This window comes from Carex rostrata, chromosome 4 (genome assembly GCF_964058835.1).
Source record: "Carex rostrata chromosome 4, lpCarRost1.2, whole genome shotgun sequence".
In the NCBI taxonomy this organism is placed as follows: domain Eukaryota; kingdom Viridiplantae; phylum Streptophyta; class Magnoliopsida; order Poales; family Cyperaceae; genus Carex; species Carex rostrata.
The window spans coordinates 7,102,045-7,129,601 of NC_135921.1; the positions used below are offsets into that span (position 1 = coordinate 7,102,045).

Genomic DNA, 27,557 nt, shown 5'->3' on the forward strand with positions numbered 1-27,557 from the left:
ATATTTTAGTATCTCCATTCCTATATTATGCATGTAGATGTCCTGATCTACCAACGGCTATGATTGAAAGACAAAATTTTGGATTCGATATCACCCCTCCAATTAAATAATCTGTCTTCTTTTGATTAAATGTATCTTTTTTACGTGTAGAAATCTAAATTTAGTTAGAAACATACTCACCGCACATATTGTCATAAAATATGTTACAATTAAAATTGAATATAGAGCAAAATTGAAAAGAAAATCAATTTATTCATTCTTTTATTTCTCTTCTTCATCTATGTCTCATTCCTTATTTCCTTATTTAAGAATCATGATGGATGATTAATTTATTTTTAAGAATATCAAATGATGATATCTTTTAAAAATATTCTATTATCATTTGATATCTCCAAATTTAATATATTACTCAATTTAAGCTATAGTGAATCTTTTTACAATTTTACTTCTTCAATTTTGATAAGATAATTTTTTTTTATTAGTATGGTAAGGTTCTTAGTTTCAGTTGTTAATTATATGGAGAATGTATATTGAGAAGATATTTTAGTAACATTAACTATAATTAGTGCCATAAAATTGAGCAACTAAATTATTAATACAAATTCACTTTCACTAATTTTTTTTTGTCCTTTTGGCTTTTACAAGCCATTTTTTATTATTTATCAAATCTCTTTACTTGCATCAAAGTTTGAAAATTTAAATTGTCAATCAAACTCTTAATCTCTTTATTTTATAATATGTTTCCGTTGCAACGCACGGGTACGATACTAGTTTATACTTATGAAGGTTAACGTAAGACGAGTGTGGCAATTGGAAAAAAAGGGAACCATGTAATTAGTGGCGATCATAATACAATTTTTCTTTAATGGAAGTGTGGAGATAAATGGGGGAATAGAGGTGTGGGGATGATTATAATTATTCTTATTTTTATATGATAATCCCCGCAAGATATTCTTATATATATATATAGAGTCCGGCTAAATTGCTGCTGGCAGCAGTTCTACCCAAGTGCTGCCGGGGCTATATTTAGCCGTGTGATGTCCAAACAACAAATCCAAACCATTGGATGTTTAATCTATATTATAATCTACTTGGAGACCAAATTTTACATTTTTTGGACATAATTCTCATGGTACCGTAACGATAAAGAGTAGAGGTGTCAACGAGCTGGGTCCGAGTTAGGCCCTAGCATAACTTGTTAATTTTGGATCAAGCTACAGTCGAGTAAGCTGGATCTAGAGCATCTGAACTAAAACTTCAGCTTGAACTCGTAACAAGCTAGTTCAAACTAGCTCGCGAGCTGACGAGCTGGCTCTCTGAGTCTGATTGGATCTTATTTTAAGAAGAAAATAAATTATACAAACTTTTTTAATCGACTTGAACCAAGCTAGACAGTATAAAATATACACAAATTTTGACAAATTCACAAATTGATGCCTAATCAAGCTAGCTCGCGAGCTGGTGAGCAAGGTAGGCCTCAGCTTGAACTCGTTAATTCTGGATAGAGCTAGTAGCGAGCTAGTTCGTTAATAGCTCGGTTCATTAATGAGCGAGCGAGTCATAAGAGGAACAATTAATTTAAATTAGATTGTTGCATAACGGTATTGAACAGTTGGGATTTTATGGAAAGTCACGCAAAATGTGAGATATCTCATACCGTTTTTTTAGTTACCACCCTAATAAATTAGAATTACATGAATACCACCCATTAATTCTGAATTCATATTCCGTCACATTCGCGGATTGAATTCGCGCACAGATTCCGAACCCATTCGCATACTGAGCCTACAGACCGATTCGCTCATAACTTGAGCCTGCGTACTGACCCGTTCGCATATGACACCGACCCGTTTGCACCCCTAATCTGCGCACTGATTTACGAAGCAATTAAAATGATCCTTTGAGCTGCGCATGGAGCCACGTGGACTACTTTCTCGTTCATCCCCTTCCCTTCTACAAATAGCAAACAAATATTCATCCAATCAGCGTTGCTAGATGAGGCCGTTCCGTGTTTTATACACAGAGCGGATCTGCGGAGACCGTAAAGAGAAATAGGGTTTCTCGATAAAAGAGAAAGTGGGCTGACAGTCAACTGGATAAGGATCATAATTTACAAATGCTATAAACATTTTTTTATTCAAGCAGTGATGCATCAAATGTAGAAAACGGTAAATTGCTTCGTAAATCAGTGCTCACATCAGGGGTACGAATGGGTCAGTGCACTGATCCAATACACACACGTATGCATCGGTGTGCAGATTCAGAATGCGAGCGAATCGGTCTGCAGGCTTAGTACGTGAACAGGTTCGGAATCTAAGTGCAGATTCAATCTGCAAATGTGGCGGAATCTGAATTCAAAATTAATGGGTGGTATTCATTTAATTTTGATTTATTAGAGGTGGTAACTAAAAAAATGTTATCTCAGAGATGCAGGACGCACACACTTTCAGCTGTCCAATCAAAATTCAACAGAGGAAATGAAGAGGTGTCATTCGAGTACGGACATTTATCCGTGGTATTTTGTGTTGAAATTCAATATTAAGTATGTGCAAGACAAAACATGCTAGATTTGCGACTAACATAATTTACTACAGTTTCTGAAATGAAGAATAATTCTGAAAATTCTTCCTGAGGAAATTTTTTTTTTCAAAGAAATTAATGAAAAAAGAAAAAGTTTCTGTCCACTGGGTTTTGTCCACCATCTGTTCACAATCTTATCCAACTCCCGTTCTAACTGTCGGTCCCCACCTTCTTCTAACGATTTCCTTAAACAAACCTTCCTTCTTCACCAGCAATTCCTTTTTACAAATTTTCGATCTCTCCGCTGACTCTTTTCTCTTCTAATATCTCTCCCCGTTCTCTTCCCTCACCATTCTTATGGATTCAGATTTGATCTCGCCCCGTTTACACACTAGCTTTTGCCCCGTTTCTTTTGCATCCAGATCTGATCTCGACAGAAACATACTTTCTGCTCTTTCCGAAATCTCTCTTCCGATCATCAAATCATCACATCGACCTTTACTTCTGCCTCTAAAACACCATTGCAAGATCGAATCTGAAGAATCAATGAAGAATCGATGCTAACTCGGTCAACAATGGAGCAAGAGGAAGAGAGGGACGAAGGGGCCCTTGACAACGACATTAACTTGCTCAGAGAAGAACAGTCTGGAGCATAATTGGGTTATTTTACGGTATTCATTTTGTAGTTTTACAGTATACAAGATTCAATTTTACTGTATACAAGATTTAACCCAGTGAACAGATTTTGTTTGTGGTGAACAGATTTTTTGTGTGGTGAACAAATTTTTGTTGAACAGATGATGGATATATGTATAGATTTAGAAATTTTACAGTATACATGGTATTATTTTATGGTTTATATTTTGAAATTTTACAATATACATGATTTTTTGCAGGTTGTAGTTTAAGCTGAAATGTAGTATTTTTTACATTTTATCTTACAGTATACATGGTATTATTTTATGGTTTACATTTAGAAATTTTACAGTATACAAGATTCAATTGAAAATTTACAGTATTATTTGAAAATTTTACAGTATATAAGATTCAATTTTACAGTATACAAGATTCAATTTTACAGTATACAAGATTCAATCGAAAATTTTCTTGTATACAAGATTCAATTTTACAGTATACAAGATTCAACCCAATGCAGACGCTAATAACTAACTCTAACTACCAATAACTTCCTATAATTACAATTTCCGAAAGTACAGTTTGAAAGTATATTTCTTTTCTCGTTGCAATCTTTTTCTAACTATCATGGGACCACTTCAAATAGTTGCTGGATGTTTTGTGATTAACTAATATATTTTATGTGATATATTGTATAATTATACAGTATGTAGAAGTAATTTTACAGTTTTCGCGCAAGTCAAAGCTGTGGACAAATGGTGGACAAAAGGCTCTGGACAATTAGACGCTTCCTAATGAAAAGGTAGAGAGAGAAACAGAAAAAGTACAGGGTTTCAATATTAATAGAAAGATCGGTAATTTTTATATAACAAACTTTAACAATATTTTAATATAACAAACTATTACCTCCAAGATACAAACTATAGCAATATTGTAATATAACAAAAAAAATTCAATGTTTAGATCGGTAAAACTATTACCTATTTAAAATCCAATATGAAATTTTTTTCAATGTTTAGATCCGTAACAATTCATGTTGCCGCAGACAGACAAGAGGAATAAAAATTATATGTTTAGACCGGTGGAATTCGTACATATCTAAACTCTTTTGATTGCTAGAATAGGTAGAATATGTAGCGATATTTCTATCCATATTAAAACACATGTACTCTTTTTATTTCTCTCTCTAAATTTTAATTAATTTCCATGAAAAAAAATTTCCCTTGCGGAGACCCTTGAATCTATATAAAATATAAATTTCATAAGGTTATATCAGATTAGCTAGTATTTGTATACATAATATGTATGTACTTTCCTTTGTGTTTATGTTGGTTTGAGGTGAATATTTTAGAATGCCCATCTCATTTTGGTGAATAAAATGAGTCCAATATTAGATATATTTCACAGCTATTTCAATAGTTGTTGATTTCTTTTTGAGATTGATCATAAAAAAATACCGAATTTGAGCAATTTAGTGTTTAATACTTTAATTATGAATATTCCAAAATTTTTTTGCACTTTAAGCATTTTAGTTTCTATAAATATGGGTACCATTTTTTGGACATCATTTAAATACACGCACACAGCATTTTTCAAACAAACAAAAAGTCTGACTTAAAAGCTAGATAGTGCATAGTTTTTTGAAGGGAATTTTATTTATTATTTTTAAGATACAGAGTTTGTTCGTTTTATCATACAGCTTTAGAAAATATTACAATTATTTTTTTCCCATTTCATGAATTTATTTTGCTGAAAGTTTGTTTATTTGATTGCTTCCTTTATTTTCTAAATTTTGTAAAACATTTATATAAATTTCCCATTTTATTTATATTACCGAATTATTTTCATTTTGCACTTTGTGGTATCGCTTCTAATTTTTTATATTAAGTAAAGAGTGAGTCTATGGTACTATGCATATCACGGGTTGTTACCGTGCTACGGCTCTATATTCAAGTTTTCAAATCCTAACGGTCGATCTGAACCGTTCATCTTGTTCTCCATATTAACATGTGTTTGGAGACCAAATTTTACATTTTTTGAAATTTTTTTACTATTTTTTTTAGATATTTAGAAAATCACTTGATCTGAAAATTCTGGACCATCCAAAAATAGTGAGTTTCAATAAATCTAAAAAAATAGTAAAAAAAATTTAAAAAATGTAAAATTTGGTCTCCAAACACATATTAATATGGACAACAAGATGAACGGTTCGGATCGACCGTTAGAATTTGAAAACTCGAATATAGAGCCGTAATACGGTGCCAAATCGTAATATGCATAGTACCATAGACTCACTCTTAAGTAAATATCCCCAACTTTTGCAACTTTTATCAAAACTTAGTGTATCATTGAAATGTACTAATGTTATTTTTTTCTATTGTTTTTCTTATTTGTAACTTTTAAGTATTGTATAAAATATTTTTTGTTAATTAAAATATATTTCAGATTCTTATTTACTGCTATTATTGTAAGTTTATTTATAGTAATTTTTAGTTAAAGCTCTAACATTTTTCTTTCCTAAATATTTTTCATTTGTTATTCTTTCTTATACAATAATAAAATATTTATTAATTATACTTATTGTTGCTGTATTTTTTTTTCTTGTCAAAAATATGTATGTGATTTTGACCTTTATTGCTATGATAAAAATATTATATACAAGTAATAATATTACATAATATAAAATTAATATTACATATTTAGAAATAATAGTACAACTGAATTAAAATTACAAAGTAGCGGTACTATATTAAGAAATTAGAAGTACATAATTTTTTTTTTTTTAAAAAGTAACACTACATAATTTAGAACACAATATACCAAACTAGAGCGGAAATCGATAATGTAGATTACATTGTAAGTAACTTTAAATTCTTTTTTTTTTTTGAAAGAAGTGGCTTAGCCACCGATTTTCATATAATAAAAAATCATACAATATCCAACTAGTATCAATCGGCTGGTGCCAATATACCAACAAAACAAGACAATATATAGAAACCTATTACAACATAGCATAACCAAAACAAGTAGTCAACAAGAAAACAGAACAGATTATAACACCAAAAAAAAAACCATGAACACGCCAATAGTCACAAAAAACCCTGTACGCCTATAAATTGAAGTTGGTCGCATCAGCTACTAAAGCTATCCCTGGTCCATGCATATGGGTTGAATCCTGGATAACCTCCATGGGAACCATAGTGGAACCTATCAGGTCCTTCAAATCAGAAGGTAAGATTAGATTAAGTTGAGATGTAAGATTAGATTTTTGATTTCTAGCCCAAAAATTATAATCTTGGCTCCTAAAACCTGTACAGTGTAAATATGACCTGCGTTAAATAAAATTCTGTTTCGGTCAAGCCAGATGATCCATAAGACGGCTCCCCGAATAATCTCAACTAAATTAGCATCTTAAATTCTATGTCTGACTCTGTCTTCATAAAGCATTCTTAATGTTATTTCAAATAATATCTCTGGAATAGAGTTTGAATAAAACCCGGGTCGGGTATACCCGACCATACCCGCCCGTACCCGCCGCCCGGGGTACCCATTCCTGAGCCCGGGTATGGGTCGGGTACTCGGGTACGGGCAAAAACCGGACCGGACCCGTTATTTTGGATCAATACCCGACCATACCCTACCCGAGTTTACCCGTACCCGACTACTCGAGTACCCGTACCCGTATACCCGACCACTGTTCATCCCATTTCAAAATTCAAAAAATTTGATTTCCCCCCCCCCCCCCAAACCAACAAAAAAAACCAGAAAAAATAGAAAAAAACCAACAAAAAAACAAAAACAAAAAAACCAGAAAAAAAAAACCAGCAAAAAAAAACAGCAAAAAAATAACCAGCAAAAAAACCAAAAAAAAAAAAAAAAATACCCGTACCCGCCTTACCCGTCAAGGGTACACGGGTAAGGGTATAGGACGGGTAGGGTATGGTTTTTGAAAATTATACCCGCCATACCCGTACCCGTATACCCTTGTACTCGAGTATACCCGTACCCGAGACGTACCCGTACCCACCCGAGTATAAATACACTACTCTGGAACAATTTCAGTAGCAATAGACAACTTCAAATGAAAATAATAATAATACCAGAGATGATGATGATGATGATGATGATGATGATGATGATGATGATGATGATGATGATGATGATGATGATGATGATGATAATAATAATAATAATAATAATAATAACAACAATAATGTAGAATAAGATTCATCTCTAAATAAGTTAATTTCTTCCTCAAGTCATTTCTTACTCTAATTTATTTCACCATAATTTATATATCCATACTTAACTCCTGAGAAATAAACTACTTATTTCTCAGTTTAAGCCACAACTAAAAAACAAGACCCAAAACAAATGTCAATCTCCGACCGTTATGGTTGTGCTTGCCTGCAGCCCAGAATGATGACCTAAATTTCGGCTGAGATAAAACAAAACCAAAACGGCCTATTTCAATTAAAACCGTTCTAATAGTTGAGTTAGATTTTATATATAACCAGACGATAAATTAATATGCTCATATGACGAATTTGATTGGAACAAAGAAAAATATAGACGTAATGCATGATCCTCACCAATGTAGTTCAACCTGTTCAGGGAGTTTAGGGGCCAGCTGTTCGCCTTTTTTTTTTTTTTTTTTTTTTTTAATTTGAGAAAAGGCCCGTAGGCTAGCTGTTTGCGGTTTGCATTCTCTCTCTTTTGTTTTTTCATCATCATCATCATTACTATTATTATTATTATTATTATTATTATTATTATTATTATTATTATTATTATTATTATTATTATTATTATTATTATTATTATTATTATTATTATTATTATTATTATTATTATATTCTTCTATAATGTGATTGTTGCATGACAAGTAATGGGATGTTTTCATATTGACATTATGAATTAATAGTCAGTGCATGTATTATTTAAAAAGTAAACATGAATAAATTGTCTAGAGATCATTATGTTGGCAAATGTATTTAAGTATACATGTACGAGGGAAAATATATTAAATGGTTATGAATATATTCTTGTTATTTGCCTCATGCATTTGCTGGGATTACAACATGTCTCCAGCTTTTTGCCGATTTTAGCGTCTCTTGAAATAATTTTTGATTTAGGGAGAGAATTTGTTCTTTCATCTCTTTTTGCGATTATTCATTTTTTTTTAATACAGTCATATATCTACTGTTTCTCTAAATGCACTATAATTTCTTAAAATTTATAGAGTGGGATTAATTTAAGTAAATAGATTTCAATGAGACATTTGCAAATTTTAAAATGATTAGAGGAACAGTTTGAAGAACTACATTGCTTATAAAGCAAGTCAGCTACTTGATCAATTCTCGCTTCCGTATTAAATATTAAGGTAATATGGACAGTACTCTTCTTAATTATTTACCAACAATGCATGACTAACAAGTGTGTTACAATTTCGTAAATGGATGAATAATACCATGTAAATTTTTTGGAGATAAATTAGGAAGATAATTATATTATAATAAATTAAAAGGACAACTTCTACAAATAAAATTAATATTCCAAAAAAAAAAAAAATCGACGACCAATTCAGCGCACACACGGAAATTTTATAACCTCCTCAATACCATGCAAGAATGAATCCTTACTCCTTAATTAGTTGAATGCATGTTTTCTTGACGCAGCAACTAAATAGAGTTTACTTGGTATTTTATAACCTCCTTTTATTTCAACAAAAATTCTGAGTCTGTGGTCTCTAATTTTGTGTAGTCAACTTCTACAGATCATGAGAGCCATAACCACAACTTATACCATGCACAAACAAAACCTCTTTTCTTCTTAATGAAAATGCAATAACTGCAATCCAAAATGGACAAAATATCTCTAATATTTGCTCATCTTCTCGTTGGCATTCTTTTCATATGTTTATCATGCATAGCAGGCACACAAGTCAGCCTAACACATGTCGACTCGTACGGGTCGTACTCGAAATCCGAGATCATATCGCGTGGAGTAGAACGGGCTACATCAAGACATGAAGCCATCAGATCAACACTAGAACAATCATCTACCTTAAATGGTCAAAGCCGACTACAGTCCTCTGGCTCATCATACCTAATGGAACTATCCATCGGTACCCCTCCGGTACCACTTGTTTCTATCATGGACACTGGTAGCAACCTCATCTGGACGCAATGTGTGCCGTGTATCCATTGCTTTCAGCAAACAACTCCAATATTCAACCCTGCCAAATCTACATCCTTCAATACGGTCTCATGCAACAGCGATGCGTGCACAAGACTCCAATTTTACTCTAGAACCACCTGCACCTCTGCCAAATGCCAATACACGTACGGGTACGCAGACAAGTCCTCCACCACTGGATCTTTGTCAAAGGAGACCTTCACCTTTGCATCGAAAAGTGGATCTGTCTCAGTTCCAAATGTGGTGTTTGGTTGCTCGACTAACAGCACAGAATCTTTTGACAATACATCGGGTATAGTCGGGCTCAGTATGGGTGATTTCTCTCTGATAGATTATCTCGATTCGCCAAAGTTTTCTTATTGCCTGACACCATTATTAGACATGAGCACAAGCACTCTTTTGTTGGGCTCTGGTGCATGTTTGATCTCAAATAATGCATTATCGATTCCGATAGTAATTAATCCCCGCATACCGAGCCTTTATTACCTTAACTTGAAAGGGATATCGATTGGTGGGGATACCCTACAGATACCAACCAACAGTTTCAACATAAATTCAGATGGAACAGGTGGTGTGATCATCGACTCTGGTTCGACATTCACAGGTTTAATTTCCAGTGCTTATGTGGTGGTACGAGAAAAGGTCGGTTCTATTGTGAACTTACCTTTGTCTAAGTACACAGTCGATCCGGCCATTGATCTGTGTTTTGAATCAAAATCAAATTCAATGCCAAACATGCCAGACATGATTTTTCACTTTGACACTGGTGATTTTATTGTGCCAAAGGAGAACTACATGTTGCTTTTGCCAGGGAGTGGATTGCTCTGTTTAGCGATGATCGAGTTTCCAACTCTGTCAATTTTTGGTGCCTACCAGCAGCAAAACACACATATACTTTACAATGTTGGGAACAAGATGTTGTCATTTGAGCAAGCTCAGTGCAACAAGTTACGGAGATTTCTTTATAATGTTCTTTTCTTAATTTATTATCAAACGGTTATTCAACTATATATATGTCAGTATTCCCCAATTGCTTATACCCATAATACCTGATTCTAGATATCATTGTGACTTCTAAAGTCTACAAATATCTATAAATAAAACTTTCCAAGATGTTTCACATGAAAACTTGGACTGCCAAAAACATAAATTATCCATCACAAAACAGGGGATAATTTACAATTTGTGAAATTTTAGAAGAAATCTATTATGATTTTCATCTAAATTTTAGGTAATTTATTACTAATTAATTATGAATTCGTTTGGTGAAATTTCAGGCCACAACAGCTGCAATGCGGCGGTACCAATGGCAATCGCACAACTACCTTTTCATCTGGTCGCTTCAGTTCTTCACCAAGCTTGTTTTTCCTGATCCTACAAGTTTTTGTTGCCTTGATTTTCACTTAGCTATGTATGTATCAAGACTTCAATCAAATTTTCAATTGTGCAAACTCGAATTTGATCAGATTCAATGATTTGGCATATTGGAAGTTGTAAACATATATATTGTACTGCTATGTTTTCTTCGATCTTTGCATCATACTATTTCTTATGGAATTTTGAATGATTTATAAACAGGTACGATGTAATCATTCTTTTGGCCTCAGTGACTAATGATAATTTCAATGTGGTTCATTAATTAATTTTATTTTGTAGCGAATTTTCTTTCATTGTAATTGATTATGGACTTGAAATTCAGTTTCACTTAATTTACCAGCGTTCCCTTTCTAATCGAAACAAATTTAGATAACTGACGACATATTGTCCAATAACACACACTGTGCATACAAGCTATATAATATCAAAATATACACAATCTAATCAATAAAAATAAAAAATCTCTGTTATATTGTCTAACGTGATATGGGAGACATAAGCTGGACCTTGCCAATGACATACCAAGGGTCCAAGAGGGCTGTCACTGCCGCCCAAGCAGCCTCTACCTCTGTTCTCGATGGTGTTTATTGTTACATAGCAGCTTCTTTCACTCATCTTGCTTCCAACTGCTCGGTTAATCCCTCTCTCCCATGTGCCGATTGAGTTATTTTTCGTTCTCTACCTCTCAATCGATTAGATCAGGACAAGAGCAAGTGAAACAGGGCTCGATCCTGTCTGTTGTTTACAATTAATGGCACGATGTCTTTTTTTCTTTTCAAATTTCAACTAAATATACGTATGAGAGAATACAGTCTCCATCGAAAAATATGAAAACAAAATTTGAACAAAATAGAAACAATTAAATTTATTTGCAGAAGGGACGATCTTTTTGTGCCGTTCATTATGCAATAGTACCATGTAGCTTTTGTGGGCTTTTGATTAAAATTAATTCTTATGCCAAATTATTGCTATCAGTGGCTAGTGAAGGTTTTGTTTGTGGCGATTCATTCATGTTTTCAAACTGTGAAAGACATCAGAGGAAAAATAGTCAAAATTGTATTGCTTATTTTTTACAAGCTGCACAGCCACATTAGTTGATTTCGCCCTTGGAAAAATAATATTTTCAAATTTGAATAAAAACCACAAGCTCTTGAAATTTCAAACAATTTTATATTTATTTTAATCGGGAGAATACAACCAATAAAATTCGTACACCTGAAGGTACAAAATTTGCATCTCTTGGTTAGAGGGAAATTCTTCTAATTAGAATCCAGCAATCCAATCTTTGTCAAGTACAGCTCACTTCTTAACCTGTGAGTAGAGGAAGGTGCCGAAGATAGCAATGCCCGTACCAATAGCATTTATTGGTTGTACCGGTATATGAAATATTATTATAGACGATATAATGACCGAAATACGCTTCATGGTGTTACCGATGCTAAATGTAAGTGGTGATATCTCATCCAAAGACATGTACGACACTTGATTGTATAAGTGGTAGAACACACTTTGTGCAGCAACCCACCTGTCAAAGAAAATGCAAAGTTTATTTTTTTTGAAATCCTAATAGAAGCTATCAGGTGAAAAAAAAAAAAATGCAAAGTTGCAAACAACATGGTCAGAATTAACCAGTTTATAAACCAGGTATAAAATATATATAGGTACAAAGGAAAATCAGTGCATGCTTGTCAATTGATTAGTAATTACCAAACAAAATTAGGACCAATCTGTGAGACTGCCTTCTGCCAGCCAGCAGCCCACAGTTGTGGGCCCTCAACAGCGATGGCGAATGGGGTCAGAATCAAGAGAGACATAATGGAGAGGCATGGATAGTAGTTCATGCCGCTTACCGATTTCCCTTTCATCCCTTTTTTCGAGAAAATATTGCGAAATACAAATGCCAAGTTGGAAATCATTGCCCCCATAAATCCTGCGTAAACCGCAACAAGGTAAATTCTCTGAGTTAACTAAAGAGTAAACCGGCACAATGTTTTATGTAGCTTTAGGTTTTTCCAATGTTAACAATTTAACATTTAAATTGCACATCATCAATGATTGCCACAGTTCATCGATCATTGCTGCATTTCACAATTAATAGACTATAATTAATTGTTGTAATGATGTTAACTCAAATAAAGGAAATTTTGTTATAAATAACAAATAAACCTCTTGGTATCTACCTGTCATGTTAAAATTCAACTCTGTCGCAGCAGCCAGAGCACAGCCACCAATGATGGGCAAGAGAGAGAGGTACGTCGGTAAAGGAAATTTCTCACCCAAGAAAAAACGTGAAACGAATACAGTGAAAGCTGGCTCAGCACTCTTAATTATATGAGTGAACGAGACGGCCACCTTGGACATGCTAACGGTTGCTGCCACATGTCCAATGGTATGAGCAATGGCAACCTAAATTACATAGATATAATTAAATTCATTAAGTTCAGATATCAGTTAATGCATGAAAGGAAAAAGGAACAAAGAGGTAAAAGGTTTACTCCATTAGTGAACTCGATTACCTTTTATTTTTAAAAAAAAATTGAGAAATGAGAAATAAGCCCCCTGATTTAATTTCATAAGAATATTAACAATATGCACTACCATTATTAAATCCCATATTACATTATTGGTTACAAATTTGTAAAGGATCACCATCCCTGATCCTAATTCCTAAACTCAAAATCCTCTGACAACTCATCCATGTAACTTTACCAATTAGTCCTTGAATGTCTTACAAATCTGACAAACCCTTGTAAAGAAACTCATGTGTTGTATCTATGTATACTGTTTTATGTATTCTTTTCCATCATCTCGTATATTACTCTTCGCCTCTTAACCTGGTATCAGTACATGCACTCCTCTTGCTTGCATGCTTCCAAATATTAACTAAAATTCATTAAAAAAAAGAGAAAATTCTCACCGGAGCAAGAGCCTTCCAAAATTCTATGTCAGTGTCGGATTTACAAGCTGTCACATAACCAGCATGGAAGGAACAAACAAGGAAAGATATATGCAGAAAGGCAATCTCCAAAAATTCGTATATAAATTAGATGAGATGTAATAGGATCTGTGATTGATTGTATTGTAATTATTGAATTGTAATTTCTAAATATAGATAAGGAGAAACAAAGATAAATATAGGCATAGGCGCTATGTACAAAGATATAACAGAGAAAAGAAAAACTGTGTAAAACTCTGATTTTTTTCTGATAAATAAAATTGAGGGAGGGAAGGTATTTTCTGGGAGTCCTGTGTTCTCTAAATTAAATCATGGTATCAGAGCCTTGGTGAGATCTAGCTAGCCCTTTCTTCCAAACAAAATCGCTGCCAGAAACGACTCTGGTAACAGCACCATGGCCGAAACTAATACTCTAATTGAGAAACTAACACAACTAATTACTCTACAGCAAGATCAATTACTAGCTATGCAACAGTCCCATATTCCACCACCACAAACTCCAGTTGCAACCCATGAACCAACCTTGCATACAAACCTAATACCCATAAAGCTCGATGGAAAGAATTATCCATTGTGGTCCCAATCAATTCGCATGTGTCTTAAGGCTCGTGAGAAACTGAAGCATATCTCGGAGTCACCTCCGGCTGAAAATAACCCACTATTCGCACGGTGGGACATTGAAGATACTGTGGTCAAAGGGTGGATTTGTAACTCACTCGACAAGAATCTCTGCGGCATTTTCATGTAGATATCCTCCTCTAATTCACCATGGAGGAATGCATTTTTCACATCAAACTGATGCAGTGGCCATTCTAAATTTGCTGCAATAGATAGAATGACTCTAACGGAGTTCAACTTAGCAACCGGAGAAAAGGTTTCTTGAAAATCAATTCCATATGTTTGGGTATATCCTTTTGCAACTAGTCTCGCCTTGTATCTTTCTACCTTTCCTTGTGCATTGTATTTTACAGTATACACCCATTTACAACCCACGACTCTCTTGTCATCAGGTAAATTGGTGACTTCCCAGGTATTATTTTTCAGTACTGCACTCATTTCTTCGTTCATTGCTTCTCTCCACTTTATGTCTGTTATGGCTTCTTCCAGAGTTTTTGGTACTGTTACTGATGATATTTGGTTCACAAATCCCTTTAAAGGTTCTGTCAAATGATTTGTTGTTGTATATTTTGCAATTGGATACAATTCTGTGCTTGTCCCATCTTCAGGTACATACCGTTTTGGTGGTTTTCCTCTATTTGTTCTTTGTGGTAAAGTAAATATTTGGTTAGAAGAACTTACCTCGTTAGGAGAACCAGACCGTGTTGGATCATCGGCGGGTTGTATTATCATCTCTTGTTGGTCTTCAGTGTTGTCGTTTCTCTCCAAGTGATTTATTTCATTTTCATTATTTATGTCCTGGTTTATCTCTTCCTCCGAATTATTTTCAGTTTGGTGAGTTTGATATAATACAGGGGTAGATAAGGTTACTATATCATGATATCTTGTGAAATCTAAAAAATCAAAATTCAATTCTTCCTCAGATGTATTTACCCGCTCCCCCTGAATTGGATTTTGTGGAAATTTAAAATACGGTTCATGTTCTATAAAATCTACATCCATGGTGGTGAAATTTTTTTTTGTATTTGGACTATAACATTTATATCCTTTTTGATTTTGACCCATTCCTAAAAAAATACATTTTTCCGCTCTTGGCTCAAGTTTTGATCGATATTGTTTTTGAAGATGAACATAGGCTGTACACCCAAAAATTTTTGGAGGTAGATTCAAAATCGAATTAATTTTTAAGTGTGCAGAAAAAACTTGTAAAGGTGTTTTAAAATGATTGACTTGGGTTGGCATTCGGTTCATGAGGTATACAGCAAACGTAATCGCATTATCCCAAAATATGTTTGGTACATTAGTTTCAATTAAAAGAGATCTCGTAATTTCAAGTATATGCCTATTTTTTCGTTCTGCAATGCCATTTTGTTGAGGCGTTCCTACACATGATGTCTCATGTACTATGCCATTATTTTGAAGTATTTCTTGCACCTCTCGATTCATATATTCTGTTCCATTATCACTTCTAATTACTTTGATATTTTTCTCAAATTGTGTTCTAATCATAGTTATAAATATTCTAAATATGTCTTTTACATGTTCTTTGGTTTTTAATAAATACAACCATGTTAGTCTTGAAAAATCATCAACAAATATTATATACCATCGATAACCAGTTTTTGAAATTATTGGGGATGGTCCCCATACGTCAGTATGAATTAAATCAAATGGAGCTAATGCTTTAGTATTACTTAGCAGATAAGTAGACCGGTGACTTTTGGCCTTAATACAAGTCTCACACAAAATTCTCTCACAATTGTAATTAAATAACTGAGGACAAAGTTTTTTCATGTACCCTAGCGATGGATGACCTAATCTTTTGTGCCATAATAAAATTTCAGTTTCTCTCTCCTTCGAGTCTGTAGTAAGTAATGCTTCTCCTGTCTTCAAACCATCAAGATAATACAACCCGCCTCTCCTAGTACCACGGCCCAAAATTTCCCTGGTTTTGATATCCTGAAATACACAATGATCAGGAAATATGTTGACCATGCAATTTAGTTCCTTTGTCAATTGGCCTACTGATACTAGTTTGGAGGATAAAGATGGTACAACTAATGTATTATGGAGTGTCAGGTTTGGACATAATTTTACATCTCCTGCTGTACTAACAGGATAGCATATACTATTTGCATTAACAATACCGGTTTTTCTAGGTGGTTTAAAATTCAAGAGGTCATTTTTATCAAACGTCATATGGTCTGTAGCCCCTGTATCTAATACCCATTCATTATAATTTTTCCATGTAATATTATTATTACCTGAACCATTACCTGTACCTTCTTGATATGCTACATAGGCACTGGCCGATCCTTTGTTGGGGTCACCTCCTGATGGGATGGAGTTTGAATTATTACCTGCACCTTGAATTCCATTGCCAGTACCACTGCTGCTTGCCTCTAAGTGGTGTGTACCAGGCTGTTCGGCTGGAGCCCGGTACCATGTGCCTGTGCCTAGGAGACTCGCTGATGGCCCAGCACCAAGTGAAGAGGTGATGCCAGCGCCCCCAGGACCCGTGCCAGCACCCTGGTGGTTGGTTTCTGGTACGTGTGCCAGGTCTGCTCGTGCTACAGCGGCATGTCCTCTTCCCGACCAACTTCCCTTCTCCTTGCGCCGGTCTTTGAACCAGTCCGGGTAGCCCACCAATTTGAAGCACTGATCTTTTGTGTGCTTTGTCATACCACAATGAGTACATTTTAAATGAGATTTGTCAATACCTTTGTGTCCCTTTGAGTACATAGCAACAGATAGCTGTGGTTCGGCCTCAACACCTGTGTTCATCACATCCTGCCGAGTAGCCTCCTTCCTTACCCGAGCAAAGGCTTGTTCAAGGGTAGGAAACGGGGTCATTTGCAGCACGTTTGCTCGTTCGTTGTCGAATTTATCATCAAGCCCATCCAAGAAGGAGTACACTCTTGATTCTTGTAAAAATTTGTTAAACTTTTCTATATCGGCTGTGCACTCCGTTGGATTTGGACGTCGGAAGTCTATTTCTAACCATAGGTCTTGAAGTTCATTATAGTACTCTTCTACAGACCTACCGGCTTGTTTGGTTTTGTTCACCTTTTTGTTTAAATCATATACCTGAGCAGCATCGCTTCCGTCATAGAAGGTTGTGGCTATTGCTTCCCACACCTCCTTGGCCGTTGGATATCTCAGGAACTTGCCGTAGAGATTCTTGTCGAGTGAGTTACAAATCCACCCTTTGACCACAATATCTTCAATGTCCCACCGTGCGAATAGTGGGTTATTTTCAGCCGGAGGTGACTCCGAGATATGCTTCAGTTTCTCACGAGCCTTAAGACACATGCGAATTGATTGGGACCACAATGGATATTTTCAGCCGGAGGTGACTCCGTTAGAGTCATTCTATCTATTGCAGCAAATTTAGAATGGCCACTGCATCAGTTTGATGTGAAAAATGCATTCCTCCATGGTGAATTAGAGGAGGATATCTACATGGAAATGCCGCCAGGTTACCAACCACCGAACATGACGGGTAAAGTATGTAAACTGAAGAAAGCGCTATATGGGTTAAAACAATCACCACGGGCATGGTTCGGGCGGTTTAGTCAGGCCATGAGGGGATATGGTTATACCCAAAGCAACTCAGATCACACAATGTTCTACAAGAAGAGCTATGGAAAAATTGTTGTTCTTATAATTTATGTTGATGACATGATCATAACAGGAAGTGATCAAGAGGGAATACGAGAATTAGAGGAAAGGTTGTTCAAAGAATTTGAGATGAAAAATTTGGGTGGGTTAAAATACTTTCTGGGAATAGAGGTAACCCGGGATAAAGAAGGAATATATTTGTCACAAAGAAAATATATACTTGATCTTTTATGTGAAACAGGAATGCTAGATTGCAAGCCGGTTGATACACCCATGACTCCAAACTTGAAGTTAGAAGCCTACACGGATCATACACCCACCAATGTAGACAGATATCAGAGACTTGTGGGTAAGTTGATTTACTTGGCCCACACAAGACCCGACATTGCGTATGCCGTAAGCATAGTGAGTCAATTCATGCACTCTCCCAAGGAAGAGCATCTAGAAGCAGTAATGAGAATTCTCAGATATTTGAAGGGCACACCCGGGAAAGGTATAGTGTTTAGAAGAAATTCACATCTTCAAGTATCTGCATACAGTGATGCAGATTGGGCAGGATGTACTATGGACAGAAGATCAACGGCAGGTTATTTCACATTTGTGGGGGGAAACTTGGTCACATGGAGATCGAAGAAACAAAATGTGGTGTCTCTGTCAAGTGCAGAATCAGAATTCAGAGGGATGGTTAAAGCAATTTGCGAACTCCTATGGATTAAAGGATTCTTAACTGAATTAGGATTTGAGCCAGAATCCGAAATGAAATTATTTTGTGATAACAAGGCATCTATAGATATTGCCCACAACCCGGTGCAACATGATCGAATGAAGCATGTTGAAATTGACTGGCATTTCGTTAAAGAGAAGTTAGAGACTAAAGTTATATCTTTGCCGTTTGTGCGATCAAATGAACAACTTGCAGATATATTAACTAAACCTGTAGTAAGTAGAATTTTCAGTGAAACAGTTAATAAGCTAGGAATGAAGGATATGTATGTGCCAACTTGAGGGAGGGTGTCGGATTTACAAGCTGTCACATAACCAGCATGGAAGGAACAAACAAGGAAAGATATATGCAGGAAGGCAATCTCCAAAAATTCGTATATAAATTAGATGAGATGTAATAGGATCTGTGATTGATTGTATTGTAATTATTGAATTGTAATTTCTAAATATAGATAAGGAGAAACAAAGATAAATATAGGCATAGGCGCTATGTACAAAGATATAACAGAGAAAAGAAAAACTGTGTAAAACTCTGATTTTTTTCTGATAAATAAAATTGAGGGAGGGAAGGGATTTTCTGGGAGTCCTGTGTTCTCTAAATTAAATCAGTCAGTCTTTGGGGCCTCTGCAATATGGGTTGCCCACGAGACCAACATGATGAGGGACCCGGTTGCCAGAGAAAGAGTTGAAGTAAGCCAAGGGAATGGAAATGCATTCAGTACCTTCTTGTTGTATATGTTGAACACCACATTCAGAGACCACCATGTCACGAAATAGATCGAGATCTTGATCCTCTGTTTTTTCTCTCTGTCGATCAGGACCACTGGAGGCAGATCAGAGGGTCTATCCTCGTCCGACCGGACCGCTGTGGATCCGATGCGGTGGTGCATCTTTTGGTAAAGGGATTTTGCATTTAGAGGAGAGAATCAGGAGTTGGTGCAGCTGTTGGTAAACAAAGAAATATACAAGTTTTGCCGACTGTAATGGTGCTGTCACAGTCGTGGTGAAGTTGTGCGCCAGTTAATTATTATATTAGTTCAGCTTACAAGTGATTGGTGTTCAATTTCCTGTTTCACATTTCCAGTCATTAACAAGGGCATAGTGGGAATTTGTTTCTAAAGATCCCACTCACAGTGTACTAAATTGTTCTTATTTCTCACAATTCATACTGCGATGCTCAATTGCCTTCACCCGTTCCAATTCAATTGTGGTACAGAGCAGGTGCAAAAGCTAATAGCAGAACTCATACAGGCCAAAAGAAACGGGTGTTTTAATTTGCAAAAATCTAATAGGTGCATCGATCAGCTGAAAATTTTGTTATTGATATAGAATGTAAGGAACTTGATTATTTTATTTTGTATGTATTAGGATACCAAAGTTATAATTACACATCTAGACACCAGCTAGTAGACTTTCTATTGACCAAGCCTACAATTAATTTTCAATTTGCCTATTATGATTGTCTCTATTTGTTGATTGTTGCATCTAAATATGAAGGCAAAAGTTTGACAAAGAAGCTCAATATTACACCTATCAAATATTGTAATGTTTTGCAATTTGGTAGGACATTTGAGTTAACAAAAATAGACAACTTAACATTATTTCTTAATTCATGCCGTCTAATTGTAGATCAGATGTGTACGGATCGAATTGATCAAGCTTTGTCTGTATTTATATGTCAAGTTAATTGAATTTAATTCATAATTAGACGAATATAAAATATAAATCCGTTATTTTTTAAGTTAGATAGGTCGGATTAGACCAGTTGATTAAATTAGACGGTTGCTTATCCAGGACCGGGTCAGGATCCTCTAAAGAAACCTAAAATTTGAGTTTAGATCTGAACAATCTGATGAGAATTCCAACCAATCTAGTCTGAGATGGAATGCACGGGGCCCTTTAAATATACATGCCAGAACATATCGGAATCTACATACATTATCTATACATTCGTAAAAAATAAGTATATAAAATTTCCGTAACAAATTTATTAACTAAAAATATATATATATTTAACAAATAAAAGTTAATCAGTAATTATGAACTACAGATTTTTCTAATAAATAAATTTTCACAATAAATCAAAATCAAGAGAACTAGTCGATTATAATTTCTTATTTACCCAACGTGTTAGAGAGAAATAGCAACAAAAGGTTTCAAGTACGTGCTCAATTATAATTTCTTTTATTAATTCATGAAATATAGAGGCATATACTTCATTTTATTTTCTTGACGAATAAAATAAAATAAAATGGAGATGTCCCTGATGGTTTTTTAATGGGATAAATCATATAATATGGAAATCAGATGTTGGATCAACTAGGCTTAATTTCGGTAGTAACATACATTCAGTCTGTCAAACTACGAAATAGAACTTGGTAGTCCATCAATAAAGGCCGAACAGGCCTTAAAAGGCCAGACCCGGCGGTCAAGAAGCGGGTTTAGTAACCAAACTCTTTAACCCACCCACTTTTCCGCGGATTTGTACCCGCCATCAACAAATGCGCGTGTCGGACTCTCGATTGAAAAGGATACACATCAGCAAAGAATTCGTAACCTCTGAGATATCTCAAACTTTGCGTGACTTTACGGAAAATCCCAACCGTTTAAATACGTTCTGCACGAATCTCAAAGCACACATAATACTGACCCTACATCAGGCCCGAGTAGGCACTTGACACGTCGGTCACACAAAATTTGAGATATCTCAGAGGATACGCACTCCATCAGCAAAACCCCGAGAACTGATCATCTAAAGTAACTCAAATATTGGGTTTATATCAGAACAGTATAATAAAAATCTGGGCCAATCCGGGAAAAGATGGAATGTACGTGGTACTTTAACATCTGTGCTAAAACAGATATAACGGTCCAGATCTAAACTAAAAATTTGATTTACTGTAGGCGATTAGATTTCCAAATCTGCGAGCATCTTAGCTAGAACAAACTAGACTAATAGAGATGTTGCTTTTTATCTCCCGTTGTGAGTTCTCTCCTCCCCTCTCAAGAGAAGAGCAGGGTGGACTCCTAGAGAGATGGACCTATCTCTGACGCACTTCCCTTTACAGGCTGACAGCTGGCAGATTAGATCCACTGTCAGTAGGCCCCGCCTCCTCTCTCCCCCTCTTCGACCTGGCCCCTCTTTATCCCTTCGTCACCTCCGTCACGGTATACTACCAGTGAACTGTTAGTCTGAGAGAGTGTGCGATTGCTTCTAGTTCTAAATTTGGTTGACTAATTTTACTTTTCTTAATTTAGTAAGATATGGAAGATGCACAGGAAAGTTGAAATGGGAGCTGTGTGACGTCAGAGCACAAGCTTCGAATGTGGGAACAGGTAGCTTTGAAGGAGGCAGCCATGGCGACGACTCTTCTGATGCCTCTACTTCTTCTAATCAGTTAATACTTTGCGTTTATGAATTGTTTGTTTATTTTATTGCAACAACGCCCCCTCCCCCCCTTGCAATTCATGTGTCAATTTACTTAAATAGCCTGGTAATTTTACTTACATATGTAGTCATAACTCTCTCTTTTTAACATATGTAATCATAACTCATTATGTAGAATTAACCAAATCGTCAGTCAGCCTACAGGCATTTTGTCTGAAAAAAGAAAATTCTTGTCTCAGTTTATTTCTTTTGTTGAACTAAACCCGAAAAGGTGGTCAAACAGTCGAACTGACGTAATTCTTTAAAATTCAGATTGGTACCACCCCCAGGAATTCCATACCCACTTTCTACAGCTGGGGTACTTGCTGTCAGCGCTGTTGCATTTGCACTGATTGTTTCCCTGAAAGGGGGGCCATCTACTGTTATAGATGCTGTTTCCAAATCTGGATTTACTGCTGCTTTTACTTTGATTTCTGTCTCTGAAATTGGCGATAAGGTACAGTAACTTGTAACATTTTTTCTAATAGAATCTACAGTTAGAGCAAGTTTAGTAAAACTAATTTTTTGTTGTGTCATAGACATTCTTTATTGCCGCACTATTGGCCATGCAGTACAAGAGAGCTCTGGTAAACTTCTTTTTCCCGTATTAAACGAAAAAGCTAGTACGTTGCTTTTATCTGAACAAAAGAAAAATAAAATTATTTAATTTGTAATAATGGTCAGGTGCTACTTGGATCAATGGGCGCTCTTTCACTAATGACAATCTTGTCTGTTGTCATTGGCCGCATTTTTCAATCTGTACCCTCCCAATTTCAGACCAGTACATCTCTCTTTCTCTCATTGTCTTAATTAAGCCGAGTAACTCATTATTAATTTTTTGTTAATCCACCGTCTTTTTTTTTTCCTCTCTCATAAGGGAACTGAACTGGGGTGTGTTCTTATTTAAATGCAGCATTGCCTATTGGTGAGTATGCAGCTGTGGCTCTCCTTACATTCTTCGGTCTAAAATCAATAAAAGATGCATGGGAGCTTCCTTCCAACTCAAGCAAGGATAGTATTGAGAATTCGGAGCAACTGGGTGAGTTTGTAGAAGCAGAGGAACTCGTTAAAGAAAAGGTAACAATTACAATTAAAGGTTTCAAAACCAATTGCACTGGTCAAATCAGGTTCAGGTGAAACTTAGGTCCTGCATCATGCAGGTTGGGCCATATCGACATTCGGCCCATTTGAGGTTTCAGATACTTCTTGTCTGGATATTCCAGACTTGGTTAAATGAATGGGATTTTGGTATTATTACCATTAAAAGATAATAGAAAACTGGAAAAGCACACTGTGTTTCAGAAATTTCATGAGATGGGAAAGGGAGGGGAGGGGAGGGGAGAGGTGCAGTGTAAAGAGTTTACCTCCTCAGAAATGAATGGGATTTGAGGGTTACAAAATTTGAATAATTTGTATATAGAGTTCAGCTCCTCTCCCCATCTCTCCCCCTCAAAATTAGTATCCTGGAGCAAGTAAACATGGGCTGGTCAGGTCTGGTCACTCCTCCCCTTCCCTCCCCTCCCCTTGTGTACCCACTTCTGGAGCACATGGTTAAGTAAAGGAATGGGGTAACCCAGTAGAGAAAAATGGAAATGGAAACCTTTGGGCTAGTTTTCCTCTCTTTCTGTGATGGCCTATTGCGGTGCCTCTCAAGTTTTCACAGATACATATGTGATGTATTTTTTATTTTGTTTAAATTTCGGCAGACAGCAAAGAAGCTGACAAATCCTGCAGAAATAGTTTGGGAGTCCTTCAGCCTTATCTTTTTTGCGGTTGGTTTTTTTTTATGATGCTAACTTGCTACTTTTAGAGTTAGTGTTTTGAATCATTTCCTAATGGATCATGCAAAAACACAATTTGTAGGAGTGGGGAGACCGATCTATGCTCGCAACCATTGCTCTGGGTGCTGCTCAGGTATATTCTTAAGTGAAGTTAAGCTCAAGTGAATGTTTTTTCTTCGAAGCAGAGTCTGATTGCCGTTTCATCAATTATTTATTTCTTTGTGCCTTGCAGTCTCCTTTTGGGGTTGCAAGTGGGGCCATAGCTGGACACCTCATAGCCACTTCTGTTGCCATCTTAGGGGGTGCATTTCTGGCCAATTATATCTCTGAGAAACTGGTATGCAATTTTATGTTCAAATATAAATTTGGCAATGGCAATGGTACTTGAGCCAATTTGTCAGGAAGAAATAGTACTTGAACCCTAAGTAAACAAGAAAGTTAAAATTCCCTCGTAACACTATAGGAAAAATATAAAAGAAAATGAAATAAATAAATTAAAACAATTCATTCCTACTTGATGATTTATTTAGCTTGGTAGTAATACCAAGGGATTTTGAGCCCATGTTTAGATGGATGTTAGTATGAACTTGTAAACTGGTCACAAAATAATGGCAATTAAAGAAATGGACTTTCTTTTATGGTTGAAGAACTTTGTTTTGAATTTCTTGTTGGACAGGTTGGGTTCTTGGGAGGAATCTTGTTCTTGATCTTTGCTGCCGCTACTCTTCTTGGTGTTTTCTAGTGCTTTCATTGTACATTGGAATAATTTTTTTTTTTATCCTGTAATAAATTAGATAGATTTGTTGCAGTTGCAGTCTCAGTCTCTTTTTGTAATTAGGGCTTGTAGTTTGGATGTATCACAAAGACATCATTAATCCTGTATTTACGTTTAATACGTATAAAAAATAAACAGAACAATAAACCATGGATCATAAATTATATTCAATGGTTTTGATTGGATGTATACCATTTCGTGGAGAATATTTAAAAGATCAATGGTTTCCGGGCAAATCAAGTATTTCATGGAGAATATGAATATATAAAGCATTAATCATTTATAACATTCATGTCCAATCAAGTTCCAAAAATCTTATTAATTCACGCTCGCGTCAAATTAGCCAACCTACATTTATACGTGCTATCCACATTGCCATCATAGCTTGCATTGTCAAGTCAATTATTCTCTTGTTTATCTATCCTGGTGCCATCTATGTACTAATGCATTTGAAACTATCAAATAATCTTTCTCATTCGTTGTAACAGTACTATGATATTTAAACCAGGCCAAATCACCATCTAATCATCTCTTTCCCTCACAAACCATGTCTCTTGTACAACCTCTTACCATTTTCTTGCTCTTCCTTCTACCCTTTCTAACCTCTAGCTGGCATGGTGCACGTCTTGAGCTCAAGTATGTCGACTCAACCACTTATTTCTCGAGGTCTGAGCTTATTCGTCGAGCCACACATCGCAGTCTAAAACGTGTCTCCAACCTCGCTAGCCTTGGTCCCTCAAATAATTTCAGTGCAGGTTGTCATGCTAGCACAGCATCATATGTAATAGATATATCCATCGGGACTCCGCCTATGCTCATGTCAGCCATTTTAGACACCGGAAGCGACCTCATCTGGACCCAGTGCAGCCCTTGCATTGCATGCTTCTCACAACCAAACCCTATATTCACACCAGACAATTCGACTACATTCTCTAAGATTCCATGTTCTTCTTCCCTCTGCAAGGCTTTGCCAAAATCTGTGTGTAATTCTCAATGTGACTATGAATACTCGTATGGTGATGGTAGTTCAACAAAAGGTTTAATGGGTTTTGAGACGTTCTCCTTCGGAGCTGATAACTCAGTCAAGATTCCCAATGTCGGGTTTGGGTGTGGAACCAACAATGTCGGGGCAACCGATAACTCGAGTGGGATTGTAGGCATGGGGCGTGGTGCTTTGTCACTAGTATCTCAGCTAAATGTAACAAAATTCTCGTATTGCTTCAACTCAATTCATAACAAAGGCTCAAGCATTCTCCTCCTCGGTTCCTGGGCTAACATTACTAGTAATGCCAGCAAATCAACACCATTCATGCCTAACCCAACTGGTTCACCTATGAGTTCCTTCTATTACCTCTCCTTACAAGGGATCACTGTCGGTGAAGCTCTTCTTCCAATACCACCAGGTGTGTTCCAATTGACACAAGAGGGAGGCGGTGGGTTAATCATAGACTCGGGCACGACTGTAACTGCATTGGAGGAGAGAGCTTTTATAATGGTGACGCGAGCATTCATGTCACGAATCAAGTTGCCACAAGCGAGTGGGACCAGCCTTGGGCTGAGTCTTTGCTTCACCTTGCCAGAAGGAGGCATTAAATCAGTGAACATTCCGAAAATGATATTTCATTTCGCCGGTGCAGATATGGACTTGCCGATAGAGAATTACATGGTGGAAGATACGGCGAGTAAGTTGCTTTGTCTCGGAATGGTTGGCACAAGAGGCATATCAATCTTGGGTAACATGCAGCAGCAAAATATGAATATACTGTATGATATGCAGAAAGGGATGCTCTCCTTTGAGCCTGCTGTGTGCAGCAAGTTGTAGATAGTTAACGTTGGATAGTTCCATTTCTTTATTGTTTTATTATTTTGATGATTGTGCCAAGCACGATCGGTTTTATAGCGTCATGGTGTCCATTCATCACTTATGACCCGGCCACAAAAAAATTATTTTGAGAAGTGTATAATTCGTCTTTCAGAAGAAAAAAAGAGAGAGAGAGGTGTACAATTCTATACGATTTCATTGCATTATTTAAATTATATGAATTTCATGACAATATAAATGAAATCTTTCTTTCTGTTAACTAACTCAACTTGTTCCTCTACATAAATATATCTGAATAGGAATTAGAATAGGGATGTATCAATAAGAATCAACCGAATCAAATTAGTTATTTGGAAAAAAAAAACAAAAAAAATATTGTCTTTTATTCAAAAAATATTTTTTTGGGTGTTGTCGACAAATTATGTTAAGACAAAAAAATATACTCAAATAATTTACTAATATATAATATAATACAAACATCCAACACTAAACAGATGGCCTGATGGATTCTCACTCATATTAGAAAAACCAAGAAAAATAACATATTACATATTAGAATTAAAAGAGATGGGCTACAGTGAGTTGCGAAGTAAAATGCATTTCTACTTCACGCCGTATTTTTATTTTGAAAGTCTAAACAACTGATCCGAACCGTTAGATGTTTAATCCATATTGAAATGTGCTTGGAGACCAAATTTTACATTTTTTTAAATTTGTTTACTATTTATTAAGCATTTTTTAAAATTGCTGTTTTGCTGTGAACAGTAAACAGTAAAATTTTCTGGACCATCAGATCAGCGACTTTCAAAATTGCTTAATAAATAGTAAACAAAAATCCAAAAAAAATGTAAAATTTGGTCTCCAAGCACATTTCAATATGAAGAACAAGATGAACGGTTCGGATCGACGTTTTGAACTTTAAAATCGCAAAATATGATCATAAAGTAAAATAGTTGCTTTACTTCGCAACTCACCGTAACCCATCTCAGAATTAAAAATACATTTTTATGGATGATGTATTTTACAAAAATAAAATATAGATCATAAATTAAATTTTAGAATCATTAAAATCGGTCTAATTTAAATGAAGATAAGAAACTAAT

At 35.7% G+C, this 27,557-nt stretch overlaps 2 protein-coding genes and 1 pseudogene across 3 annotated transcripts; all 3 read left to right on the forward strand.

Moving 5' to 3' along the window:
* Nucleotides 1-8,985: 8,985 nt before the first annotated feature.
* Nucleotides 8,986-10,883, forward strand: LOC144553033 (aspartic proteinase nepenthesin-1-like). Its single transcript, XM_078301101.1, has 2 exons — nt 8,986-10,301; nt 10,632-10,883. Exons 1-2 carry the CDS (start codon nt 9,019-9,021, stop codon nt 10,759-10,761), a joined length of 1,413 nt encoding a protein of 470 aa, XP_078157227.1. The 5' UTR covers nt 8,986-9,018; the 3' UTR covers nt 10,762-10,883.
* A 10,682-nt stretch (nt 10,884-21,565) lies between these two features.
* On the forward strand, nt 21,566-24,821 carry LOC144552936 (GDT1-like protein 2, chloroplastic). Of its 2 annotated transcripts, none has more exons than XM_078300979.1 (10): nt 21,566-21,817; nt 21,908-22,046; nt 22,350-22,533; nt 22,616-22,663; nt 22,761-22,857; nt 22,990-23,153; nt 23,783-23,848; nt 23,940-23,990; nt 24,090-24,194; nt 24,534-24,821. In XM_078300979.1, exons 1-10 carry the CDS (start codon nt 21,685-21,687, stop codon nt 24,597-24,599), a joined length of 1,053 nt encoding a protein of 350 aa, XP_078157105.1. In that variant the 5' UTR covers nt 21,566-21,684; the 3' UTR covers nt 24,600-24,821. The 2 variants fall into 2 exon arrangements, with proteins under 2 accessions (XP_078157105.1, XP_078157106.1); XM_078300980.1 differs by having other exon boundaries at nt 21,609-21,817; nt 23,783-23,852; nt 23,943-23,990.
* Nucleotides 24,822-25,066: 245 nt separating this feature from the next.
* Nucleotides 25,067-26,559, forward strand: LOC144552935 (aspartic proteinase nepenthesin-1 pseudogene; annotated as a pseudogene).
* The last annotated feature ends 998 nt before the right edge of the window (nt 26,560-27,557 follow it).

Bases quoted from the DNA above. Each gene is read 5' to 3' on its own strand.
- LOC144553033 (XM_078301101.1), top strand. From the start codon at position 9,019: ATGGACAAAATATCTCTAATATTTGCTCATCTTCTCGTTGGCATTCTT. The intron at 10,302-10,631 runs GTTACGGAGATT...GTGAAATTTCAG, and splicing joins GAGCAAGCTCAGTGCAACAA to GCCACAACAGCTGCAATGCG.
- LOC144552936 (XM_078300979.1), top strand. From the start codon at position 21,685: ATGGACCTATCTCTGACGCACTTCCCTTTACAGGCTGACAGCTGGCAG. The intron at 22,047-22,349 runs GTTAATACTTTG...TTTAAAATTCAG, and splicing joins GCCTCTACTTCTTCTAATCA to ATTGGTACCACCCCCAGGAA. The intron at 24,195-24,533 runs GTATGCAATTTT...CTTGTTGGACAG, and splicing joins ATTATATCTCTGAGAAACTG to GTTGGGTTCTTGGGAGGAAT.